General features: G+C 37.6%; 1 protein-coding gene across 1 annotated transcript; it reads right to left on the bottom strand.

Annotated features, from left to right (window-relative positions):
- Positions 1-7,550: 7,550 nt before the first annotated feature.
- LOC139845057 (uncharacterized) lies at positions 7,551-23,875 on the bottom strand. Its single transcript, XM_071835286.1, has 5 exons — positions 22,705-23,875; positions 22,354-22,428; positions 21,955-22,213; positions 21,686-21,837; positions 7,551-8,125 (listed from the first exon to the last, which is right to left on the bottom strand). Exons 1-5 carry the CDS (start codon positions 23,873-23,875, stop codon positions 7,551-7,553), a joined length of 2,232 nt encoding a protein of 743 aa, XP_071691387.1.
- Positions 23,876-24,616: the final 741 nt, after the last annotated feature.

Raw genomic sequence — 24,616 nt, 5'->3', positions numbered from 1 at the left:
AGTAAAAAGGAAGAAGCCAACTACCTCAACTAGTACAACCACCGTCTCACATACTGGTAAAGCAGTAGTTGTATTAGAATCTAGTGCTCTCTTATCATAAAGAACAGCCCTAGTCTTATATACTGACTATCCACTTCTAGTATTGGAATCCGTTGCTTAACTATTTCTTGGTAACAGGCAAATCCAAACGAGCAAAAGCTGGCTCCAGGCTCACCACATAGGAGATTGCACCAGTCTCAACTGCTGCTCCTGCAAAGGATGTGGCTATAGAACCTGGTGCGTTTCTAGACCAAACAGCAGAAAATTCTAACATAATTAAAAATCTTTTATCTACTGACTTGAAAAATGAATGTGGAGTTTAAGGTATAACCCTGGCTCCCAAGCTGACTGGTTTTAAAACTAGTGTTGAGAAGAGTAGCAACCCATACTCTTCTAGCTAGACACTTCCACATTTTTTAAAATTGAACTTAATGCTATATCCTTTGCTGCCAGTACAATCAACAGAGCACATACCTGTCCCCCAAAGCAAACTTGAGCTGGGTCCTCATCGTGTTGAACCAGCTCAGGATACTGCACAACCATTATGTTACTCGGATCATGATAAGAGTCTCACTCCTACATCTTTACCAGGCAGATCTCTTACACTATCTGGGTCAACATGTGTCGCCAACGAGTCAGCAGAGTCATAGCTGTACTTACAGACACCTTATTCTGTCTCATTCGAAGGGCTTACCAAATCACCAGTCTGTCCCCAGAGACCAACAACAGATGCAATTGTTGAGTCAAATTTATTTGGTTCTACAGTTGTTAACATAAAATGTTCTATTGTTTCAGTTCTTAGCAGGGTAGATGAACAGGCAGAGGGGGAGCAAGTTAAAGATGATATTATTCCTACTGAGCAAATTGCTGCCTCTGCTACTGGTATTGGTGCTACTGTTTCTCCTACTGGTGGTGCTGATGCTAGTACTGTTGCTTCTACAGCTGCTGGTGTTACTGCTCCCAGTATTGCTGCTTCCACTACTACACCTGAAGTGGAAGATGAAATCATAGTGGATCCTCCTGTTCTTAAAAAGGTAATTGACAATATTGTCAAGGATGTTCTACTTGATGAACCTGTCACTGAACCAAAGGGTGACATTGCGTCTGCTGCTGCTACCGATGCACAAAATGTTATCATGGAAGCTGGTACAAGTGCTACTTTTCCATCTGATGTTGTCATGGATGCTGGTAAAAGTGATACTTTTCCATCAGATTCTGGTTCACAGGGTGATACTATTCTGGAGGGTCTTGATTTTATTAATGCTGGCTATGTTGGCTATGTTCCCACAGAGCCAACGGTGGATACTGCTGCTACTACTGAAGATGATGCTTCTTCACCTACTGCACAGTTACCTACCGCTGCTACTAGTTCTACGGAATCCGTTATGGATGCTGGTACCTCTGTTTCTGCCACTACTGACTCTTCTCGGGCTACTGTTTCTGCTGAGAAGAAACCTTATGTGTGCCAGGTGCCAGATCCTGATGAAGTTGTCCCTAACTTCATCTATCGAGGAGCGTCTATTACTCCCAGAGTTGCTCTGCTGGTGGATCAGCTAACTATTGATCCTCAAACTGCCATAGTCTCAGCCAGCAAATTGCCTCGCGAAGAGCTGGCTGAACTATTGTTTCAGCTTGATCGACCAGCTAGAGAAGAAGTTTATGAGAGGTTGGCTACTTTAGAATAGATCAACGAGCAGCCATATTATCATTTTTTTTGGCAAGGCTCCAGCTGCTTCTCCATGGCCTGGTACATGGAGGCCTCTCAAGTTCATCAGAGATCCCTCTACTGGTAAATATATTATGCAGAATATTCCTGATTCACCAGTACCTTCTGATTCATCAGCTTCTTCCTCATCATCTTCTTCTGATGGTGATGCTGATAAAGGTACTGGTAAGGATAAACCAGTCACTCATGATAATGTGACTGGTACCAAAGATAAACCAGTGGATCTCACTGATGATGCTGTTCATGATGCTAACAAGAATATCAGTGGTTCTAAACCTTCGGGTGAAGGTAAAAATGATGGTGATCATGGTGACGAGTCAGATTATGACCTTCCACCTCCACCACCCCACGGAGGTAGTTCTATATTAGCTGCTTCTGACCACCCCTCAACCAGCTATGTTAAATTTAATGCTGATGAGGTGGCTGACATCTCCACCCTGGCTGTCTATATGACACTCGCCGAGGTTACACCGGATCTACAGGCCACCATTCGCACTGCTATTATTGATAGTGTGACTGAAGCCATACGTAACGCTGGGCAAGTTACCACTTCCAACATTGAAGCCTAGCTCAAACAAGTATGTACCTTTGCAGATCTTACGGTGGCTGCCATTGTTAAACAACATGAAGAGGAGGAGGACTTAAAGAAACGAATCATATCTCACAATGAATATACTGAGGACATTACCCGTCTTCAAGCTGATTTAGATGCTGCTAATCGCAGAATTCTTTTTCTTAATGAAGAAAATGCAGTGTTACATGAGAGATTGGATTCACAGGAGCAGCAAATGGCTAACATGATTCCTACTTCTGCCTATGTTCAAATGGTTGAAAATATGCATCGACTGGCTACCCTACAGGGTGATGTTAGGGCCATGGTTGAGCAGATGGCTATGGGTGTTGCAAGGAATGAAGTTAGGTCTTCCAACCTCCTTCTTCGACAATTTGGCGTGGATCCTGGTGCCCATCTTACTCCTGAAGTTGCTGACTGGAACAATTTTGCATTCTCTGTTCCAGATTCAGATAGTGACCTTGATGCACAGGTCTCCCCTGTTCACCTTTCTGCCCCTGCTGATGACAAAAAGGGGGAGAAGAAATCTAAAAAGAAACTCAAAAAGAGAAAACAATCAGAGGGGGAGCATGAGCATGAAAAGGCTCCAAAACAACCAAGGAGAGATGGTGATGGTGATGGTGATGGTGATGGTGATGGTGGTTCTACTGGTCAAGACTCTGGCACTAAGCCCAGCAACGCTCATACTGAAGCTGGTGTATAGGCAGCTGGTGAATCTCAACCCAGTGTGTCTGCCACATCAATGGATGATATTGGTTCTGGCAGTAAGCCTAGAGATGTTTCTGCACTGGCTGTTGCTGAAGCTTTTGTTGTTTCTCAAACTATTGAAAGAAGAATGAAAAGAAAACTGGAGAGACATCAGAAGAGACAGTAAGAATTAAATGATACCTTCAATGTCAAATGGAATGCCTATGTTGCTCTTAAACGCCATAGAATTGAGCATAGGAGATGGCTGACCCCGAAAAAGAGGGACATTGATGATGACTTGATTGGCATTGATAAATTCAAAAAGGATACACGAAAAAGAAATGCCAAATTCATGGTCAAATACGACAAAAAGAGGGAAAAACTGTATGCTGAGTGAGCAGATAGGATCAAACGGATGACTCCCGAAGAAATGAAAGATTATCTTGCATCTACTGAGTCAGGGAGAGGAGTTAGAGCTGACATTTTTATGAAGTGGTTAGATGCTATGTTAGAAACCAGCTCATCTTCCCGCCCAACATCTTCTACACAGCCAGCTACACAACATAAGCCAGCAGAAACAATCAATCTTGATGATGATGATATTCAGGGGGAGCATCTTGCTATCGTTCCCTACCTGCCTCCACTTGAGCCAGTATCAACACAAGAACCATCAGCTGAACCCATGCCCATAGATAAACAAAGGGTGAAATCTGCTCCTAGGGACAATCAACCCCTAAGGAAAGGACCCTTATTTGAGGCAGCTGATGAAGATACTGAGGTGGTTGTACCAGCTGATACTAATCAGTCAGCTGGTACTGAAGACACAACAAGGAGTGCTGTGAATGAAGACCCAGCCAGAAGTGTGCTGCTGGGTGTTACAAGTGTTGAAGACCCAGCCAAGGTGGTTGAGCTGGGTGCTAATCAAGATGATGATACGGTTAATCCTGCTGACTTTACAGTCTGGGGTAGTGGAGATCATTTATTTGTTCAATCACCTATCTCTCCCCAGACTCTCACCTATTTTAACAGAACAAAGGATAATCGTGTCAATCAGTTTCCAGTGAATTCATCTGGCATAGGTGAATCAATCATGTATCCTCCATCTTCCCCAAAACGTCATGGTAAACACAGAACTTGGGAAGATGATTCAGTTACCCATGGTGAGCCAGACTTATTTAAAATGAATCCAGATGAAAGAAATGCTTACCGGCTGGAGATCACTGTACAGGAATTACTTGAGCAAAGACAAGCTGCTATCAATGAAAGGATACGCCAAGTTAGGTTGCTGCATCATCCCCTTGATCAGCCACTCTACATCACTGCCTTGACTTATGGCATTGAAATTGGTGTATTCTTAAACAACAGTGGTCAAAGGCTCTCTACTGATGAGGAGAAAGCTCAATTTCAAGAGGCTCACCAGCTGGGTATGGATCTAAGGAAGTGTCGTGCTGCCCTTAGAACTGAAGAGGGTAGAAAGATGATTGAAACAGCCAAATCCCTAAAAATCACTGCCAACGAGTATTTGTTGGGTCTACAAGCTGAAATTCAAAGAAGGGAGGCTGCTGATGCTGAACTCGCTGAGAGGGTAAGGCTCCAGGATATAGAAGACAAATTGGCTGCTGATAGAAAGCAAGAGGCTGAGTCCCTAGAATTAGCCAAAGCCATTGTCAAAGAACAGGATAAGGCATTTGATAAGATTGAAGCTGCTGAGAAAGCACCTGCTACTGCTCCTATAGAATCTGTTCGTACCAGTGAATTTCCTGATCATTATTATAGAAGTAGGTATGGTGATGTGATGAATAAAAGATCCAATCCCAGCAGGATCATCAAAGTAAACAGAGGGTCAAAAAGAGCGTTCAATATTGTAAGGGAGAATAAAGTTCAAGAAAGAATAAACTATGATGAGTTAAGATCCCTTGGATTTAGTGAATGGATGGAGATCTTGGAGTATTTCATTGGTAAAGGTGAAAGTGCTATCAAAAATACACTTAAATCTGAACTCCAACAGCTCTTCCAGAAAGCAACAAGGTTTGGGAATGCACCAGTGGTGAATGTAGATGAAGTCCTCTCTCAAAAACCTAAAGGAAAGCAATCCACTGGTGAAGGACCAACCGAAAAAGGCCCCATCATTCTACCTCCTCATATCCCTGTGTTTGACCCTGCTGATGTACCTTATCTGTTCCCTGAAGCCTGGAGAATCAAACAAGAGGAGCTATCTGAAGAAGAACGAGAAAAAGATAAAGATAGATAGTCGCCTATGTGATCAAATTGTAGCTTTTGTTTAATTCACTTTTCATTCTGCTGTTGGTGTAATTACTGTACATATTGTGTTACAATGAAAGTGAAATGAGTTTATCTTCAAAATCATATCAAATTATAAGATATGGATAACTTAGCAAAAGATCCCAAAACAAATTAAAAAGGGACAAATTTACTGCCTATTTTTTTTTGTCCCTCCGTGCTGACTTTAGTGTTTTCTCTACATGTCATAGGTTTTGTCATCATCAAATAGGGGGAGATTGTTGAGTCCCCAAAATAATTAAGGATTTAATTATGACAAAACTGTAATTTATTTGCACTAAAGTGTTATGTGCAGTAAGCACAAGTTTGTTCATGTATAGACAGCAGATGTAGCTGTGTCGAGTGTTTAGTTTGCTGCTCAGTCTACCAGCACAAGGTAGACAGTGTTCTTCAATCAGCACAGAATGTGTACTCAGCAAATTAAGAACATGAAGTGGCTCAGCAATGAAGAACCAGCATAGCTGGAATGCAGCTCACTACACAAGATAGCTATGCTCCATTATAAGCATAGTCGTTTTCCCGAGTGGTCTACATCAATGGTACTATTCAACAGAAGTCAAAGACAAAGTTGAACAGAAAAGGATACGCGTCGGCGGCTGACAAGTGACCTTACAAGACCACGTGGGAATGCAGAAGGTTAACGCATGTGCAGACATGGGTTATACTTTGTCATCACCTAGGGAACACAACATTCTATTTGTTTAATCAAATAGTGGTGCCAAACCGAATTGGGGTGTTCCTACAAATAGCTACCAAAGAGGAAAGAAGAGAGCATGCTCTCTGATATAGTTGTCTCCATAAGTACAGACATCCTATATACCAGTGGACAATAGAACCATTACACGGTTAATAGGACTACTATAAATTGTTGTATCCACTATTGTTACAACTAGTGGTGTGGGTTTATTTTATAGAGTCAAAACGTGTAATAGCTGTTAGTTTACCTCTTAGCTATAATCTAGGTAATCTGTATCAACCAACTATCATTCCGCCAAGGATAGTTGTGATTCTTTGTGATTCAATCAATAAAGAATAACTGTTGAAATTTACCTGTGACTCTATTTATTTGCATGCTTGAATACTAATCGAGTTTAACTGTTTAGTTAATTGAAAAGAAATTGTATTCACCCCCCCCCCCCCCCCCTCTACAATACTCATGTTGTTATCAAGGGACCAACAGTTTCTACTACGGCCGAGAAAGAAAACAATTTTCAGGCCACTATTAAAGCGCTGTCAGAGGATGTGGCGAAGCTAACGGCAGAGCGGGACAACGCTCTAGCTTCTAAAGCTTCTGCGAAGGTTGAGTTCACCAAGCTCCGCCAACATCTCCCCGATTTGGCTAGGAAAATTCTCAACTCCAAGCCTGTTTCTGCGAATTTTTCAACGTTCGCTGCCGCGTTAAAACTACGCGAGAGGGTAGAGTTTATGGATCAGATTGCTATCAACTGCCTATTGCCAGAACCACTACCAACTGCAATAGCTGATCGCCTTTGTTTGTTAGAAGAGGCGCAATCAGCATTTTCTGTCGCTCAAGAAGGCATAGCCGAAATTCCCCTCCCTAAGATAACAGCGATAAGCGAGCAGGAGGATGCCACTGCAGATGACATCATCAAGCTTGACTTATCTAAGGAATAGAATTTCGCTTTGTATAACAGCGCGCAGCTGCCTCTGCGTCCTTATTAATAAAATTTTCGCTGTTCTTATATTTGCAAGTACTTTTATTTATATAGCGCTTTCATCAATTAATATTCATAACACGGACTTGTCCTTTGCACATAATAAGTATGTACTTTTGCGAAACAATCTGTATGCGTGTATGCTTATATGTTATGAATCTTCTAAGTCCGCCAAAGCGATCCTTAGGCAATCAATTAGCATTGCGAAGCATCTAAGTATTGGCAAAATCAAATACTTAGGATTTTAAGTTCCTTTCCCAATAGTTATTTTCTGCGAAAGTGGGCAATTTCATCACTTCGCCACGTAATTGTTGCGAAACACCTCAGCACTATGAAACAAAATACAAAACATTTCATGAACTTTTGGCATTTCTCAAACAAACTTTTTGCATATTCTTACAAGTGTCCACGTTTTATACTCTCACAAGTGTGATCAAGACTTGCAAAAATTAAAAATAAAAACACATAGAAAGAATATCAAGTATAGGCCTTGCAACAAATTCCGCACTTTATACATATACATTTTGGCCTTCATGTTATTTTCGCAGAATTACGCATAGTATTGCTTTAATAAAGCGGCATGCCATGCATTAGGTAAAGGTCGTCCTTCCACATCTGCGAGCTTATATGAACCTGCTGCATTAATTGTCACAATTTGATAAGGACCCTCCCAGTTAGGTCCTAATTTGCCAAGTTTTTCTGCTCTACTTGCATCATTATTTCGCATTACCCACTCGCCTACATCAAAAGATAAAGCGCGCACTCTTTTGTTATAATACTTGGTAATTTGCTGTTTATTATTTGCCTCTCTGATAGCAGCCATTAACCTTCGCTCATCAATGAAATTCAAATTCTCGCCCAATGCATCATCGTTTGCTTCTTCCTCAAAGTTAGCGACTCTATGCGTTGGCACAAGAATTTCAGCGGGTATTACTGCCTCAGAGCCATACACCAAACTAAAGGGTGTTTCCCCAGTGCTTTTCTTGAAAGTAGTGCGATGTGCCCATAAAACATTGGGTAATTCAACCACCCAACCAGTACGCTTTTCGCATAACCTCTTTTTAATACCGCTTACAATATCACGGTTGGTTACTTCGCTTAAGCCATTAGCATGTGGATGTGCCACTGATGTAAACTTTTGGATTATATTTAAATCAGTGCACCATGTTTTAAAAGGATCTTTCGCTATTTGAGCACCGTTATTGCTAACTAATTCACGTACAATACCAAATCTGCAAACAATATACTCCCACACAAAATTTCGCACTTGCACACCAGTGATAGTGCGAACCGCCTTAGCTTCAACCCATTTTGTAAAATAGTCAATTGCCACAATCAGGAATTTGACATTACCAGGTCCTACGGGAAATGGCCCTACAATGTCAATAGCCCACTTGTGAAATGGCCATGGTGAATTAACAGGAATCATATCATGCCTTGGCATCCGATTTTGCGGAGCATGCCTTTGGCAACTTTTACAACACTTAACAATCTTTGCAACATCGCGATATAGGGATGGCCAAAAGTAACTCATCCGCATAATTGTAGTGACCCGAACTTTTCCATGTTTATATATATTAATTGAGATTGATATTTACATGATTAAATGTTTCCAACATGTTAAGCAATCAAACTTGTTAAGACTTGATTAATTAAAATATGTTTCATATAGACAATTGACCACCCAAGTTGACCGGTGATTCACGAACGTTAAAAATTTTAAAAACTATATGATGACATATATATGGATATATATATAGTTAACATGATACTATGATAAGTAAACATATCATTAAGTATATTAACAATGAACTACATATGTAAAAACAAGACTACTAACTTAATGATTTTTAAACGAGACATATATGTAACGATTATCGTTGTAAAGACATTTAATGTATATATATCATATTAAGAGATATTCATACATGATAATATCATGATAATATAATAATTTAAAATCTAATTTGATATTATAAACATTGGGTTAACAACATTTAACAAGATCGTTAACCTAAAGGTTTCAAAACAACACTTACATGTAACGACTAACGATGACTTAACGACTCAGTTAAAATGTATATACATGTAGTGTTTTAATATGTATTTATACACTTTTTAAAGACTTCAATACACTTATCAAAATACATCTACTTAAAACAAATGCTTACAATTACATCCTCGTTCAGTTTCATCAACAATTCTACTCGTATGCACCCGTATTCGTACTCGTACAATACACAGCTTTTAGATGTATGTACTATTGGTATATACACTCCAATGATCAGCTCTTAGCAGCCCATGTGAGTCACCTAACACATTTGGGAACCATCATTTGGCAACTAGCATGAAATATCTCATAAAATTACAAAAATATGAGTAATCATTCATGACTTATTTACATGAAAACAAAATTACATATCCTTTATATCTAATCCATACACCAACAACCAAAAACACCTACAAACACTTTCATTCTTCAATTTTCTTCATCTAATTGATCTCTCTCAAGTTCTATCTTCAAGTTCTAAGTGTTCTTCATATATTCTACAAGTTCTAGTTACATAAAATCAAGAATATTTTCAAGTTTGCTAGCTCACTTCCAATCTTGTAAGGTGATCATCCAACCTCAAGAAATCTTTGTTTCTTACAGTAGGTTATAATTCTAATACAAGGTAATAATCATATTCAAACTTTGGTTCAATTTCTATAACTATAACAATCTTATTTCAAGTGATGATCTTACTTGAACTTGTTTTCGTGTCATGATTCTGCTTCAAGAACTTCGAGCCATCCAAGGATCCGTTGAAGCTAGATCCATTTTTTTCTTTTCCAGTAGGTTTATCCAAGGAACTTAAGGTAGTAATGATGTTCATAACATCATTCGATTCATACATATAAAGCTATCTTATTCGAAGGTTTAAACTTGTAATCACTAGAACATAGTTTAGTTAATTCTAAACTTGTTCGCAAACAAAAGTTAATCCTTCTAACTTGACTTTTAAAATCAACTAAACACATGTTCTATATCTATATGATATACTAACTTAATGATTTAAAACCTGGAAACACGAAAAACACCGTAAAACCAGATTTACGTCGTCGTAGTAACACCGCGGGCTGTTTTGGGTTAGTTAATTAAAAACTATGATAAACTTTGATTTAAAAGTTTTTATTCTTAGAAAATGATTGTTATTATGAACATGAAACTATATCCAAAAATTATGGTTAAACTCAAAGTGGAAGTATGTTTTCTAAAATGGTCATCTAGACGTCGTTCTTTCGACTGAAATGACTACCTTTACAAAAACGACTTGTAACTTATTTTTCTGACTATAAACCTATACTTTTTATGTTTAGATTCATAAAATAGAGTTCAATATGAAACCATAGCAATTTTATTCACTCAAAACGGATTTAAAATGAAGAAGTTATGGGTAAAACAAGATTGGATAATTTTTCTCATTTTAGCTACGTGAAAATTGGTAACAAATCTATTCCAACCATAACTTAATCAACTTGTATTGTATATTATGTAATCTTGAGATACCATAGACACGTATACAATGTTTCGACCTATCATGTCGACACATCTATATATATTTCGGAACAACCATAGACACTCTATATGTGAATGTTGGAGTTAGCTATACATGGTTGAGGTTGATTCCAAAATATATATAGTTTGAGTTGTGATCAATACTGAGATACGTATACACTGGGTCGTGGATTGATTCAAGATAATATTTATCGATTTATTTCTGTACATCTAACTGTGGACAACTAGTTGTAGGTTACTAACGAGGACAGCTGACTTAATAAACTTAAAACATCAAAATATATTAAAAGTGTTGTAAATATATTTTGAACATACTTTGATATATATGTATATATTGTTATAGGTTCGTGAATCAACCAGTGGCCAAGTCTTACTTCCCGACGAAGTAAAAATCTGTGAAAGTGAGTTATAGTCCCACTTTTAAAATCTAATATTTTTGGGATGAGAATACATGCAGGTTTTATAAATGATTTACAAAATAGACACAAGTACGTGAAACTACATTCTATGGTTGAATTATCGAAATCGAATATGCCCCTTTTTATTAAGTCTGGTAATCTAAGAATTAGGGAACAGACAACCTAATTGACGCGAATCCTAAAGATAGATCTATTGGGCCTAACAAACCCCATCCAAAGTACCGGATGCTTTAGTACTTCGAAATTTATATCATATCCGAAGGGTGTCCCGGAATGATGGGGATATTCTTATATATGCATCTTGTTAATATCGGTTACCAGGTGTTCACCATATGAATGATTTTTATCTCTATGTATGGGATGTGTATTGAAATATGAAATCTTGTGGTCTATTATTATGATTTGATATATATAGGTTAAACCTATAACTCACCAACATTTTTGTTGACGTTTTAAGCATGTTTATTCTCAGGTGATTATTAAGAGCTTCCGATGTCACATACTTAAATAAGGACGAGATTTGGAGTCCATGCTTGTATGATATTGTGTAAAAACTGCATTCAAGAAACTTATTTTGTTGTAACATATTTGTATTGTAAACCTTTATGTAATGGTCGTGTGTAAACAGGATATTTTAGATTATCATTATTTGATAATCGTAAAGCTTTTTAAACCTTTATTGATGAAATAAAGGTTATGGTTTGTTTTAAAATGAATGCAGTCTTTGAAAAACGTCTCATATAGAGGTCAAAACCTCGCAACCAAATCAATTAATATGGAACGTTTTTAATCAATAAGAACGGGACATTTCAGTTGGTATCAGAGCGTTGGTCTTAGAGAACCAGAATTTTGCATTAGTGTGTCTTATCGAGTTTGTTAGGATGCATTAGTGAGTCTGGACTTCGACCGTGTTTACTTGAAAAATGATTGCTTAACAAATTTTGTTGGAAACTATATATTTTTAACATGTGAATATTATGTGATATATTAATCTCTTAACGCGTTTGATATTATGTGATAGATGTCTACCTCTAGAACAAGTCCCATTGACTCACCTAATAATAATGAAGAGTCAAATGTAAATTGGAATGATTCGTGGACTGATTCACAAGTTCCCGAAGAGGAACCGGAAGAAGAGTCGGAACCGGAAGAAGAATCGGAACCGGAAGAAGAATCGGAACAGGATGAAGAAATAGAACCGGTGGGGGAAATAATAAAACGGTTAAGTAAAAGAAAATCCTCAACCAACCGACCAAGGTTAATTATGGTCAATGGTGTTTCCGCCAAGGAAGCAAAATATTGGGAGGATTACCAATTCTCCGATGAATCGGATTCCGACGAGAATTCCGATGATGTTATAGAAATTACCCCAACTGAATTTAAAAAGGCAAAAGAAAATAATAAGGGAAAGGGCATAAAAATAGAGAAATCTAATTCCAACCCCGATGAACTTTATATGTATCGTCAACCCCCGAAGTCCTTAAGTTGTAACAATGACCCGGGAACCTCTAAACCACCAGGTTTTTCTAAACCAATGTGGAAAATGACGGCTCGTATTAGGGGAACATCATATATCCCTAGAAACTTGGCAAAACGAACCAAAACCGAAGAAGAAGAAACAAGCGAGTCGGAATAAGATAGTTGTATTCGTGTGGTGTAATATATGTAATATAGTGTGCTTATGCTTTATGATATATGTAAAAATTGCTTGTATTAATAAGTATTTTTTTTATGAATCTAACTCTTGTCTATTTTACAGTATAAAAACACAAAATAGATAGACAACCCAATATTTTAAGAGACCTACCCGGAGACATGATTGATGAAATCTTGTCTAGAGTCGGTCAGAATTCTTCGGCACAACTATTTAAGGCGAGATCAGTTTGTAAGACATTCGAAGAACGTTCCAAGAATGCCTTGGTTTATAAAAGGCTTTCGTTTGAAAGATGGGGGATATCACATTGGGAAATCCATAAGTTACGATGTGTTTACTTTGACGCATATATTGCGGGGAACCCAAATGCTATTTTACGCAACGGGTTAAGAAATTATTTTGACTCAATATATCCGAATATAGGACTTCGTGATTTAGAAAAAGCGGCTAACATGCAACATAAAGAAGCATGTTATGCTTACGGGTTAGTGATGTTCGCTTCTCACCAAAGTGAGAACAAGAACATCGGGCTACAACTATTAAACAAAACGTTCCCACAAGTGATGGAGTCGGTAATTGGGGTAAGAAATGAGGTTTTTAGATTGTTACAGGACTGTTGGACATTACGTAACCATCGTCCCTTTAACGACGTTACAACACGCTGTCTTATCAACGGCCATAACGGTTATGTTCCACAAGACCAAGGATGGGAAGTTGTCCTAGTAAAACCAGAATGCATGACTTGTTTCTGGATGTATGAATTACGTGTCTTTATTACCTTTGCTGAACGACTTGTGTACTGCTAGAATTATCTTCACAACTATCTTGTATCAAAGTTATTGTGTGCTATATTTCATGCTATATGTAAAATAAGCGGTATTTTAAGTTTGTAAAATATTGTGTAAAAGTTTGAACGCGAAATATTATTATAATCAGTTTTTCATATAGAATTGTAGTAGTTGAATTGTATATTAGCTACTAAGTATGAACTTAACGGGTAGGTACTACCCGAATTTAAACTTATAAAACGCTAATATGAAGAAAAAGCTTTTATAAATGAGTTCATATTATGCTACAAGATACTATTGACTACTCTTAATATTCTGTATGATTAACTTGTTTCATTTGACTATTTGAAGGAAATGGCACCGACTACTCGACACACCTTGAATATGAGCGAAGAGGAATTTCGTGCCTTTCTTGCTTCAAACATAGCCGCAGTACAGGCTGCGCTACATACCAACAATAACCTTGGATCTAGTAGTACAGGAAATCGTGTAGGATGCACCTACAAAGAATTCACTGCCTGCAAACCTTTGGAATTTGATGGAACCGAAGGACCGATCGGATTGAAACGGTGGACAGAGAAGGTCGAATCGGTGTTTGCCATAAGTAAGTGTACTGAAGAGGACAAAGTGAAGTACGCTACGCATACCTTCACAGGTTCTGCGTTAACATGGTGGAATACCTATCTAGAGCAAGTGGGACAAGACGATACGTACGCACTACCGAGGTCAGCATTCAAGCACTTGATTAACGAGAAGTACCGTCCCAGAACCGAGGTCAATAAGCTCAAGACAGAACTTAGAGGGTTACGAACCCAAGGATTTGATATTACCACGTACGAAAGACGATTCACAGAATTGTGCCTATTGTGTCCGGGAGCATTCAAAGATGAGGAAGAGAAGATCGACGCGTTTGTGAAAGGATTACCGGAAAGAATCCAAGAAGATATAAGTTCACACGAGCCCGCCTCCATACAACAGGCATGTAGAATGGCTCACAAACTAGTGAACCAGATTGAAGAAAGAATTAAAGAACAGACTGCTGAAGAGGCCAATGTGAAGCAAGTCAAAAGAAAGTGGGAGGAAAATGGTGATAAGAATCACCAATACAACAACAACAGCAATTACAACAATAATCGCAACAATTATCCCAACAATCGCAACATCAATCGCAACTACAACAAACGGCCCAACAACAACAACAACAATAACAACAACAACAACTACAACAATCATCCCAACAATAATAATAACCGCAACAACAACAACAATCAGAAGCAGCTATGCCAAAGATGTGAAAAGTATCACTCGGGGTTCTGCACCAAATTTTGCAACAAGTGTAAAAGAAATGGTCATAGCGCGGTGAAGTGTGAGGTCTACGGACCAGGGGTTAATAGAACGAAAGGAACAAATGGTGTCAGAACGAGTAATGGCGGAGCAAGTAGTGTCGGAGCAAGTTATGCCAATGTAGTTTGTTATAAATGTGGAAAACCGGGCCACATTATTAGAAATTTCCCGAACCAGGAGAACACGAATGGACAAGGCCGCGGAAGAGTTTTCAATATTAATGCGGCAGAGGCACAGGAAGACCCGGAGCTTGTTACGGGTACGTTTCTTATTGACAATAAATCTTCTTACGTTTTATTTGATTCGGGTGCGGATAGAAGCTATATGAGTAGAGATTTTTGTGCTAAATTAAGTTGTCCATTGACGCCTTTGGATAGTAAATTTTTACTCGAATTAGCAAATGGTAAATTAATTTCAGCAGATAATATATGTCGGAATCGAGAAATTAAACTGGTTAGCGAAACATTTAAGATTGATTTGATACCAGTAGAGTTAGGGAGTTTTGATGTGACAATCGGTAAGGACTGGTTGAAAGAAGTGAAAGCAGAGATCGTTTGTTACAAAAATGCAATTCGCATTATACGAGAAAAAGGAAAACCCTTAATGGTGTACGGAGAAAAGGGCAACACGAAGCTACATCTTATTAGTAATTTGAAGGCACAAAAACTAATAAGAAAAGGTTGCTATGCTGTTCTAGCACACGTCGAGAAAGTACAAACTGAAGAAAAGAGCATCAATGATGTTCCCATTGCAAAAGAATTTCCCGATGTATTTCTGAAAGAATTACCGGGATTACCCCCACATCGATCCGTTGAATTTCAAATAGATCTTGTACCAGGAGCTGCACCAATAGCTCGTGCTCCTTACAGACTCGCACCCACCGAGATGAAAGAACTGCAAAGCCAATTACAAGAACTTTTAGAGCGTGGTTTCATTCGACCAAGCACATCACCGTGGGGAGCTCCTGTTTTGTTTGTCAAGAAGAAAGATGGTACATTCAGGTTGTGTATCGACTACCGAGAGTTGAACAAACTTACCATCAAGAACCGCTACCCACTACCGAGAATCGATGACTTATTTGATCAACTACAAGGCTCGTCTGTTTATTCAAAGATTGACTTACGTTCCGGGTATCATCAAATGCGGGTGAAAGAAGATGATATTCCAAAGACTGCTTTCAGAACACGTTACGGTCATTACGAGTTTATGGTCATGCCGTTTGGTTTAACTAATGCACCAGCTGTGTTCATGGACCTTATGAACCGAGTGTGTGGACCATACCTTGACAAATTTGTCATTGTTTTCATTGATGACATACTTATTTACTCAAAGAATGACCAAGAACACGGTGAACATTTGAGAAAGGTGTTAGAAGTATTGAGGAAGGAAGAATTGTACGCTAAGTTTTCAAAGTGTGCATTTTGGTTGGAAGAAGTTCAATTCCTCGGTCACATAGTGAACAAATAAGGTATTAAGGTGGATCCGGCAAAGATAGAAACTGTTGAAAAGTGGGAAACCCCGAAAACTCCGAAACACATACGCCAGTTTTTAGGACTAGCTGGTTACTACAGAAGGTTCATCCAAGACTTTTCCAGAATAGCAAAACCCTTGACTGCATTAACGCATAAAGGGAAGAAATTTGAATGGAATGATGAACAAGAGAAAGCGTTTCAGTTATTGAAGAAAAAGCTAACTACGGCACCTATATTGTCATTGCCTGAAGGGAATGATGATTTTGTGATTTATTGTGACGCATCAAAGCAAGGTCTCGGTTGTGTATTAATGCAACGAACGAAGGTGATTGCTTATGCGTCTAGATAATTGAAGATTCACGAACAAAATTATACGACGCATGATTTGGAATTAGGCGCGGTTGTTTTTGCATTAAAGACTTGGAGGCACTACTTATATGGGGTTAAAAGTATTATATATACCGACCACAAAAGTCTTCAACACATATTTAATCAGAAACAACTGAATATGAGGCAGCGTAGGTGGATTGAATTATTGAATGATTACGACTTTGAGATTCGTTACCACCCGGGGAAGGCAAATGTGGTAGCCGATGCCTTGAGCAGGAAGGACAGAGAAACCATTCGAGTAAAATCTATGAATATAATGATTCATAATAACCTTACTACTCAAATAAAAGAGGCGCAACAAGGAGTTTTAAAAGAGGGAAATTTAAAGGATGAAATACCCAAAGGATCGGAGAAGCATCTTAATATTCGGGAAGACGGAACCCGGTATAGGGCTGAAAGGATTTGGGTACCAAAATTTGGAGATATGAGAGAAATGGTACTTAGAGAAACTCATAAAACCAGATACTCAATACATCCTGGAACGGGGAAGATGTACAAGGATCTCAAGAAACATTTTTGGTGGCCGGGTATGAAAGCCGATGTTGCTAAATACGTAGGAGAATGTTTGACGTGTTCTAAGGTCAAAGCTGAGCATCAGAAACCATCAGGTCTACTTCAACAACCCGAAATCCCGGAATGGAAATGGGAAAACATTACCATGGATTTCATCACTAAATTGCCAAGGACTGCAAGTGGTTTTGATACTATTTGGGTAATAGTTGATCATCTCACCAAATCAGCACATTTCCTACCAATAAGAGAAGATGACAAGATGGAGAAGTTAGCACGACTGTATTTGAATGAAGTCGTCTCCAGACATGGAATACCAATCTCTATTATCTCTGATAGGGATGGCAGATTTATTTCAAGATTCTGGCAGACATTACAGCAAGCATTAGGAACTCGTCTAGACATGAGTACTGCCTATCATCCACAAACTGATGGGCAGAGTGAAAGGACGATACAAACGCTTAAAGACATGCTACGAGCATGTGTTATTTATTTCGGAAACAGTTGGGATCGACATCTACCGTTAGCAGAATTTTCCTACAACAACAGCTACCATTCAAGCATTGAGATGGCTTCGTTTGAAGCACTTTATGGTAGAAAGTGCAGGTCTCCGATTTGTTGGAGTGAAGTGGGGGATAGACAGATTACGGGTCCGGAGATTATACAAGAAACTACCGAGAAGATCATCCAAATTCAACAACGGTTGAAAACCGCCCAAAGTCGACAAAAGAGCTGCGCTGACATTAAAAGAAAAGATATAGAATTTGAAATTGGAGAGATGGTCATGCTTAAAGTTGCACCTTGGAAAGGCGTTGTTCGATTTGGTAAACGAGGGAAATTAAATCCAAGGTATATTGGACCATTTAAGATTATTGATCGTGTCGGACCAGTAGCTTACCGACTTGAGTTACCTCAACAACTCACGGCTGTACATAACACTTTCCACGTCTCGAATTTGAAGAAATGTTTTGCTAAAGAAGATTTCACTATTCTGTTAGATGAAATCCAAATCAACGAAAAACTTCAATTCATCGAAGAACCCGTCGAAATAATGGATCGTGAGGTTAAAAGACTTAAGCAAAACAAGATACCAATTGTTAAGGTTCGATGGAATGCTCGTAGAGGACCCGAGTTCACCTGGGAGCTTGAAGATCAGATGAAGAAGAAATACCCGCATCTATTTCCAGAAGATTCGTCAACACCATCAACAGCTTAAAATTTCGGGACGAAATTTATTTAACAGGTAGGTACTGTAGTGACCCGAACTTTTCCATGTTTATATATATTAATTGAGATTGATATTTACATGATTAAATGTTTCCAATATGTTAAGCAATCAAACTTGTTAAAACTTGATTAATTAAAATATGTTTCATATAGACAATTGACCACCCAAGTTGACCGGTGATTCACGAACGTTAAAACTTGTAAAAACTATATAATGACATATATATGGATATATATATATATATATATAGTTAACATGATACTATGATAAGTAAACATATCATTAAGTATATTAACAATGAACTACATATGTAAAAACAAGACTACTAACTTAATGATTTTTAAACGAGACATATATGTAACGATTATCGTTGTAAAGACATTTAATGTATATATATCATATTAAGAGATATTCATACATGATAATATCATGATAATATAATAATTTAAAATCTCATTTGATATTATAAACATTGGGTTAACAACATTTAACAAGATCGTTAACCTAAAGGTTTCAAAACAACATTTACATGTAACGACTAACGATGACTTAACGACTCAGTTAAAATGTATATACATGTAGTGTTTTAATATGTATTTATACACTTTTTAAAGACTTCAATACACTTATCAAAATACATCTACTTAACAAAAATGCTTACAATTACATCCTCGTTCAGTTTCATCAACAATTCTACTCGTATGCACCCGTATGCGTACTCGTACAATACACAGCTTTTAGATGTATGTACTATTGGTATATACACTCCAATGATCAGCTCTTAGCAGCCCATGTGAGTCACCTAACAAATGTGGGAACCATCATTTGGCAACTAGCATGAAATATCTCATAAAATTACAAAAATATGAGTAATCATTCATGACTTATTTACATGAAAACAAAATTACATATCCTTTATATCTAATCCATACACCAACGACCAAAAATACCTACAAACACTTTCATTCTTCAATTTTCTTCATCTAATTGATCTCTCTCAAGTTCTATCTTCAAGTTCTAAGTGTTCTTCATATATTCTACAAGTTCTAGTTACATAAAATCAAGAATACTTTCAAGTTTGCTAGCTCACTTCCAATCTTGTAAGGTGATCATCCAACCACAAGAAATCTTTGTTTCTTACAGTATGTTATCATTCTAATACAAGGTAATAATCATATTCAAACTTTGGTTCAATTTCTATAACTATAACAATCTTATTTCAAGTGATGATCTTACTTGAACTTGTTTTCGTGTCATGATTCTGCTTCAAGAACTTCGAGCCATCCAAGGATCCGTTGAAGCTAGATCCATTTTTCTCTTTTCCAGTAGGTTTATCCAAGGAACTTAAGGTAGTAATGATGTTCATAACATCATTCGATTCATACATATAAAGCTATCTTATTCGAAGGTTTAAACTTGTAATCACTAGAACATAGTTTAGTTAATTCTAAACTTGTTCGCAAACAAAAGTTAATCCTTCTAACTTGACTTTTAAAATAAACTAAACACATGTTCTATATCTATATGATATGCTAACTTAATGATTTAAAACCTGGAAACACGAAAAACACCGTAAAACCAGATTTACGCCGTCGTAGTAACACCGCGGGCTGTTTTGGGTTAGTTAATTAAAAACTATGATAAACTTTGATTTAAAAGTTGTTATTCTGAGAAAATGATTGTTATTATGAACATGAAACTATATCCAAAAATTATGGTTAAACTCAAAGTGGAAGTATGTTTTCTAAAATGGTCATCTAGACGTCGTTCTTTCGACTGAAATGACTACCTTTACAAAAACGACTTGTAACTTATTTTTCTGACTATAAACCTATACTTTTTCTGTTTATATTCATAAAATAGAGTTCAATATGAAACCATATCAATTTTATTCACTCAAAACGGATTTAAAATGAAGAAGTTATGGGTAAAACAAGATTGGATAATTTTTCTCATTTTAGCTACGTGAAAATTGGTAACAAATCTATTCCAACCATAACTTAATCAACTTGTATTGTATATTATGTAATCTTGAGATACCATAGACACGTATACAATGTTTCGACCTATCATGTCGACACATCTATATATATTTCGGAACAACCATAGACACTCTATATGTGAATGTTGGAGTTAGCTATACAGGGTTGAGGTTGATTCCAAAATATATATAGTTTGAGTTGTGATCAATACTGAGATACGTATACACTGGGTCGTGGATTGATTCAAGATAATATTTATCGATTTATTTCTGTACATCTAACTGTGGACAACTAGTTGTAGGTTACTAACGAGGACAGCTGACTTAATAAACTTAAAACATCAAAATATATTAAAAGTGTTGTAAATATATTTTGAACATACTTTGATATATATGTATATATTGTTATAGGTTCGTGAATCAACCAGTGGCCAAGTCTTACTTCCCGACGAAGTAAAAATCTGTGAAAGTGAGTTATAGTCCCACTTTTAAAATCTAATATTTTTGGGATGAGAATACATGCAGGTTTTATAAATGATTTACAAAATAGACACAAGTACGTGAAACTACATTCTATGGTTGAATTATCGAAATCGAATATGCCCCTTTTTATTAAGTCTGGTAATCTAAGAATTAGGGAACAGACACCCTAATTGACGCGAATCCTAAAGATAGATCTATTGGGCCTAACAAACCCCATCCAAAGTACCGGATGCTTTAGTACTTCGAAATTTATATCATATCCGAAGGGTGTCTCGGAATGATGGGGATATTCTTATATATTCATCTTGTTAATGTCGGTTACCAGGTGTTCACCATATGAATGATTTTTATCTCTATGTATGGGATGTGTATTGAAATATGAAATCTTGTGGTCTATTATTATGATTTGATATATATAGGTTAAACCTATAACTCACCAACATTTTTGTTGACGTTTTAAGCATGTTTATTCTCAGGTGATTATTAAGAGCTTCTGCTGTCGCATACTTAAATAAGGACGAGATTTGGAGTCCATGCTTGTATGATATTGTGTAAAAACTGCATTCAAGAAACTTATTTTGTTGTAACATATTTGTATTGTAAACCATTATGTAATGGTCATGTGTAAACATGATATTTTAGATTATCATTATTTGATAATCTACGTAAAGCTTTTTAAACCTTTATTGATGAAATAAAGGTTATGGTTTGTTTTAAAATGAATGCAGTCTTTGAAAAACGTCTCATATAGAGGTCAAAACCTCGCAACGAAATCAATTAATATGGAACGTTTTTAATCAATAAGAACGGGACATTTCATGTATGCTCTTCACCACTTGGGCTTGCTAACACTAAACCTGCACCAGCGCCTTCTGCACATGAAGCTCCATCGGTAAATAAATCCCAAGTTTCTCCAACCGCTGGTTTTAACTCTGTTCGCTCATTAATCACCTCCAACTGCCCAGTCATTTCAGCGAGATAATCCGCCAAAACCTGGCCCTTTACAGCACTGCGCGGAAGGTAAGAAATTTGATAAGCATCTAACTCTACTGCCCATAATGCGAGTCTACCAGATATCTCTGGTTTTGTTAAGACTTGCTTGATCGGCATATTAGTTAGCACGTACACTGGATGCCCTTGAAAATATCTTCTTAACCTTCGCGATGTTAATATGAGCGCATACACAAATTTCTCAATCGGCGCATAGTTTATTTCACTCCCTGTAAGAGCTTTACTGACAAAATACACAGGTTTTTGTATTTTATCCCTTTCCGCAACTAGAACTGAGCCAAAAGCTTCATTTGCTACCGATATGTAAAGGTAAAGAATTTCGCCATCAATTGCGCAGTTAGCGTAGGCAAAGTTTTTAATAACTTCTTCATTTCCTGAAACGCAGTCTCAGCTTCATTTGTCCAAACAAAACTTTTTTTGCTTCAAGCAGCCTTTTAAAGTTTTGAAAACGGTAACTGTCTTTCAGCGGCTTTAGACAAGAAACGCGTTAATGCGGCCAATTTTCCCGTCAAACTTTGCACTTCCTTGACCGTTTTTGGTGCTGTCATATTTTCAATAGCCGCAATTTTCTTTGGATTAGCTTGAATACCTTATTCAGTAACAAGATATCCCAAAAACTTTCATTCAGTTTCGCCAAAACTACATTTTAGCGGATTAAGCTTCATGTTTATCCTTCGCAATGTGTCAAATGTTTCCCGCATATCATCAACAATTCGCTCTTGTGCTGTGCTTTTAATTACTAAATCATCTACATAAGCTTCAAGATTTCGCCCAATTTTTTTTTCAAACGCAGTGTCAATTAAGCGTTGATATGTTGCACCCGCATTGATTAATCCAAAGGGCATCATTATATAAGAGAATATGCCTTTGCCCGTATGAAAAGCGGTTTTATCTGCATCTTCTTTAGCCATTGGGATCTGATGATATCCCCTTGCCGCATCCAAAAAACATTTATATGGAAAAACATGCAAAGATTCCACTTTCAAATCAATTTCTGAAAGTGGATAGTTATCCTTAGGGCACGCTTTATTTAAATCCTTGAAGTCAATACACGTTCTCCATGAGCCATCAGGCTTTTTCACCAAAACTGGATTCGCAATCCATGATTGGTATTGAGCTTCGCATAAAATTCCAGCTCTCACCAATTTTGTTACCTCTTCACACAGCCACTTCACGCGATCTGGGGCCATGCCTCTACGCTTCTGTACTACAGGTTTTAAAGCTGGATTTACATTAAGTCTGTGTTTCGCAATATGACGCGGAACACCAGTCATATCATTTTCGCACCATGCAAAAACATCCATGTACTGCACAAGTAACTGCACAATTTGTTTCCTAGTATCCGCACTAACATTGCATCCCACTTTAATTTTTTGCTCGGGATATGCAGGATTAACCACTACCATGTTGTCCGCGGCATCAGCGGTTTCTTGCACTGCACTTTTTACATTAACAGCCGCACAGATGGGCATGATGCTCGTTGAACTTATTGTCGCAACACCTTTATGCGTTGCGAATTTAATCATGCCATGAATTGTAGATGGGACAATTCCGAATTTACCTAAGGCAGTTCGGCCTAACAACATGTTATAGCGAGATGAGGTCCGCATAACATAGAAGTCTAGCCGTGCTCGCCGCACTAAACTATCATCATTTTTATCAAAAAGCTCAACATCTAAAGGTAATACGCCCATAGGCAATGAGGATTCTCCCGAAAAACCGGTTAGCAAGGCTGCGGTTGGTTGTAAAGTTGCTCTAATACTCTCCGGCAGTTGAACAAAACATTGTTCATAAACAATGTCAACACTACTGCCATTATCAACATGAACTTTCATGATTGTGATTCCAGTTTCCGCGACTTTGCACGATACTACTATCGGCATTTCGGAGAAATCTTCGCTCTGCATTTTTGGAAAACTAATCGGCGCAAACTGCCAATTTTGAAACATTCTTGCCGACTTTCGCTTTCTTCCTCTTTTTTGGGCATTTGCTTGCACAGCGACAGCAATACCACTATCAATTCCGATATTGCTCATTATTTCAATTAATCAAGCAATTTACCGCCAATTACAAACGTATTCGCCTGTGAATCATCAAAATAACACACGATTAGAATTAAACAAGCCAATTAATCGTTTGATAGCACAAAACAAAAAATTTCAAGTTTAATTCTCTAAACGTGTCCCACGGATGACGCCAATTGATCAATCCCTAATAAGTTACTTAATTATTGATTGAGTGCAATGAGATTAAGATGGAGGATGGGATATTTGATGATTATTTTGGGCCCTGATGATCGTCTTTCACTTTATCAATCAAGTGATCAACCACCCCGACCCGGTCTTGATTGTCAATTAGCATAATTCACCTTAGCACAATGTAGAAATTCCTTGGGCAAAGTCACAAGTGAAAATCACAAAGGCTTGGGCAAATGGCAGAGAATCAACAACCCATAAATGAGAGGTCATGCTCCCTATTTATAGTACTCGAAATATCCGCGGTCTGCGAATTGTTCTACTATCCGCGAAAACTTAGCGGAGTAAACCGCGATCTTTTATTTACGCTGAAAATGACCACCCGCTATCTTTAATTTCAGCAAATATTCCAAAGCTTTCGAATATACTTCGCTTACCTTCTGTTTTTAGCCTTAAACGAATAAAATATACATATACAATGTTATGTATATGATCATATAACGTATAGTTTACATGCAGAGCACAAACCAACAAAAGATACATGTGGTTGGCACGATCCCAACACTGTATGATCACCAAATC

The sequence above is a fragment of the Rutidosis leptorrhynchoides genome, chromosome 1 (genome assembly GCF_046630445.1).
Source record: "Rutidosis leptorrhynchoides isolate AG116_Rl617_1_P2 chromosome 1, CSIRO_AGI_Rlap_v1, whole genome shotgun sequence".
In the NCBI taxonomy this organism is placed as follows: domain Eukaryota; kingdom Viridiplantae; phylum Streptophyta; class Magnoliopsida; order Asterales; family Asteraceae; genus Rutidosis; species Rutidosis leptorrhynchoides.
This window is presented reverse-complemented; position numbering and strand designations above follow the sequence as displayed.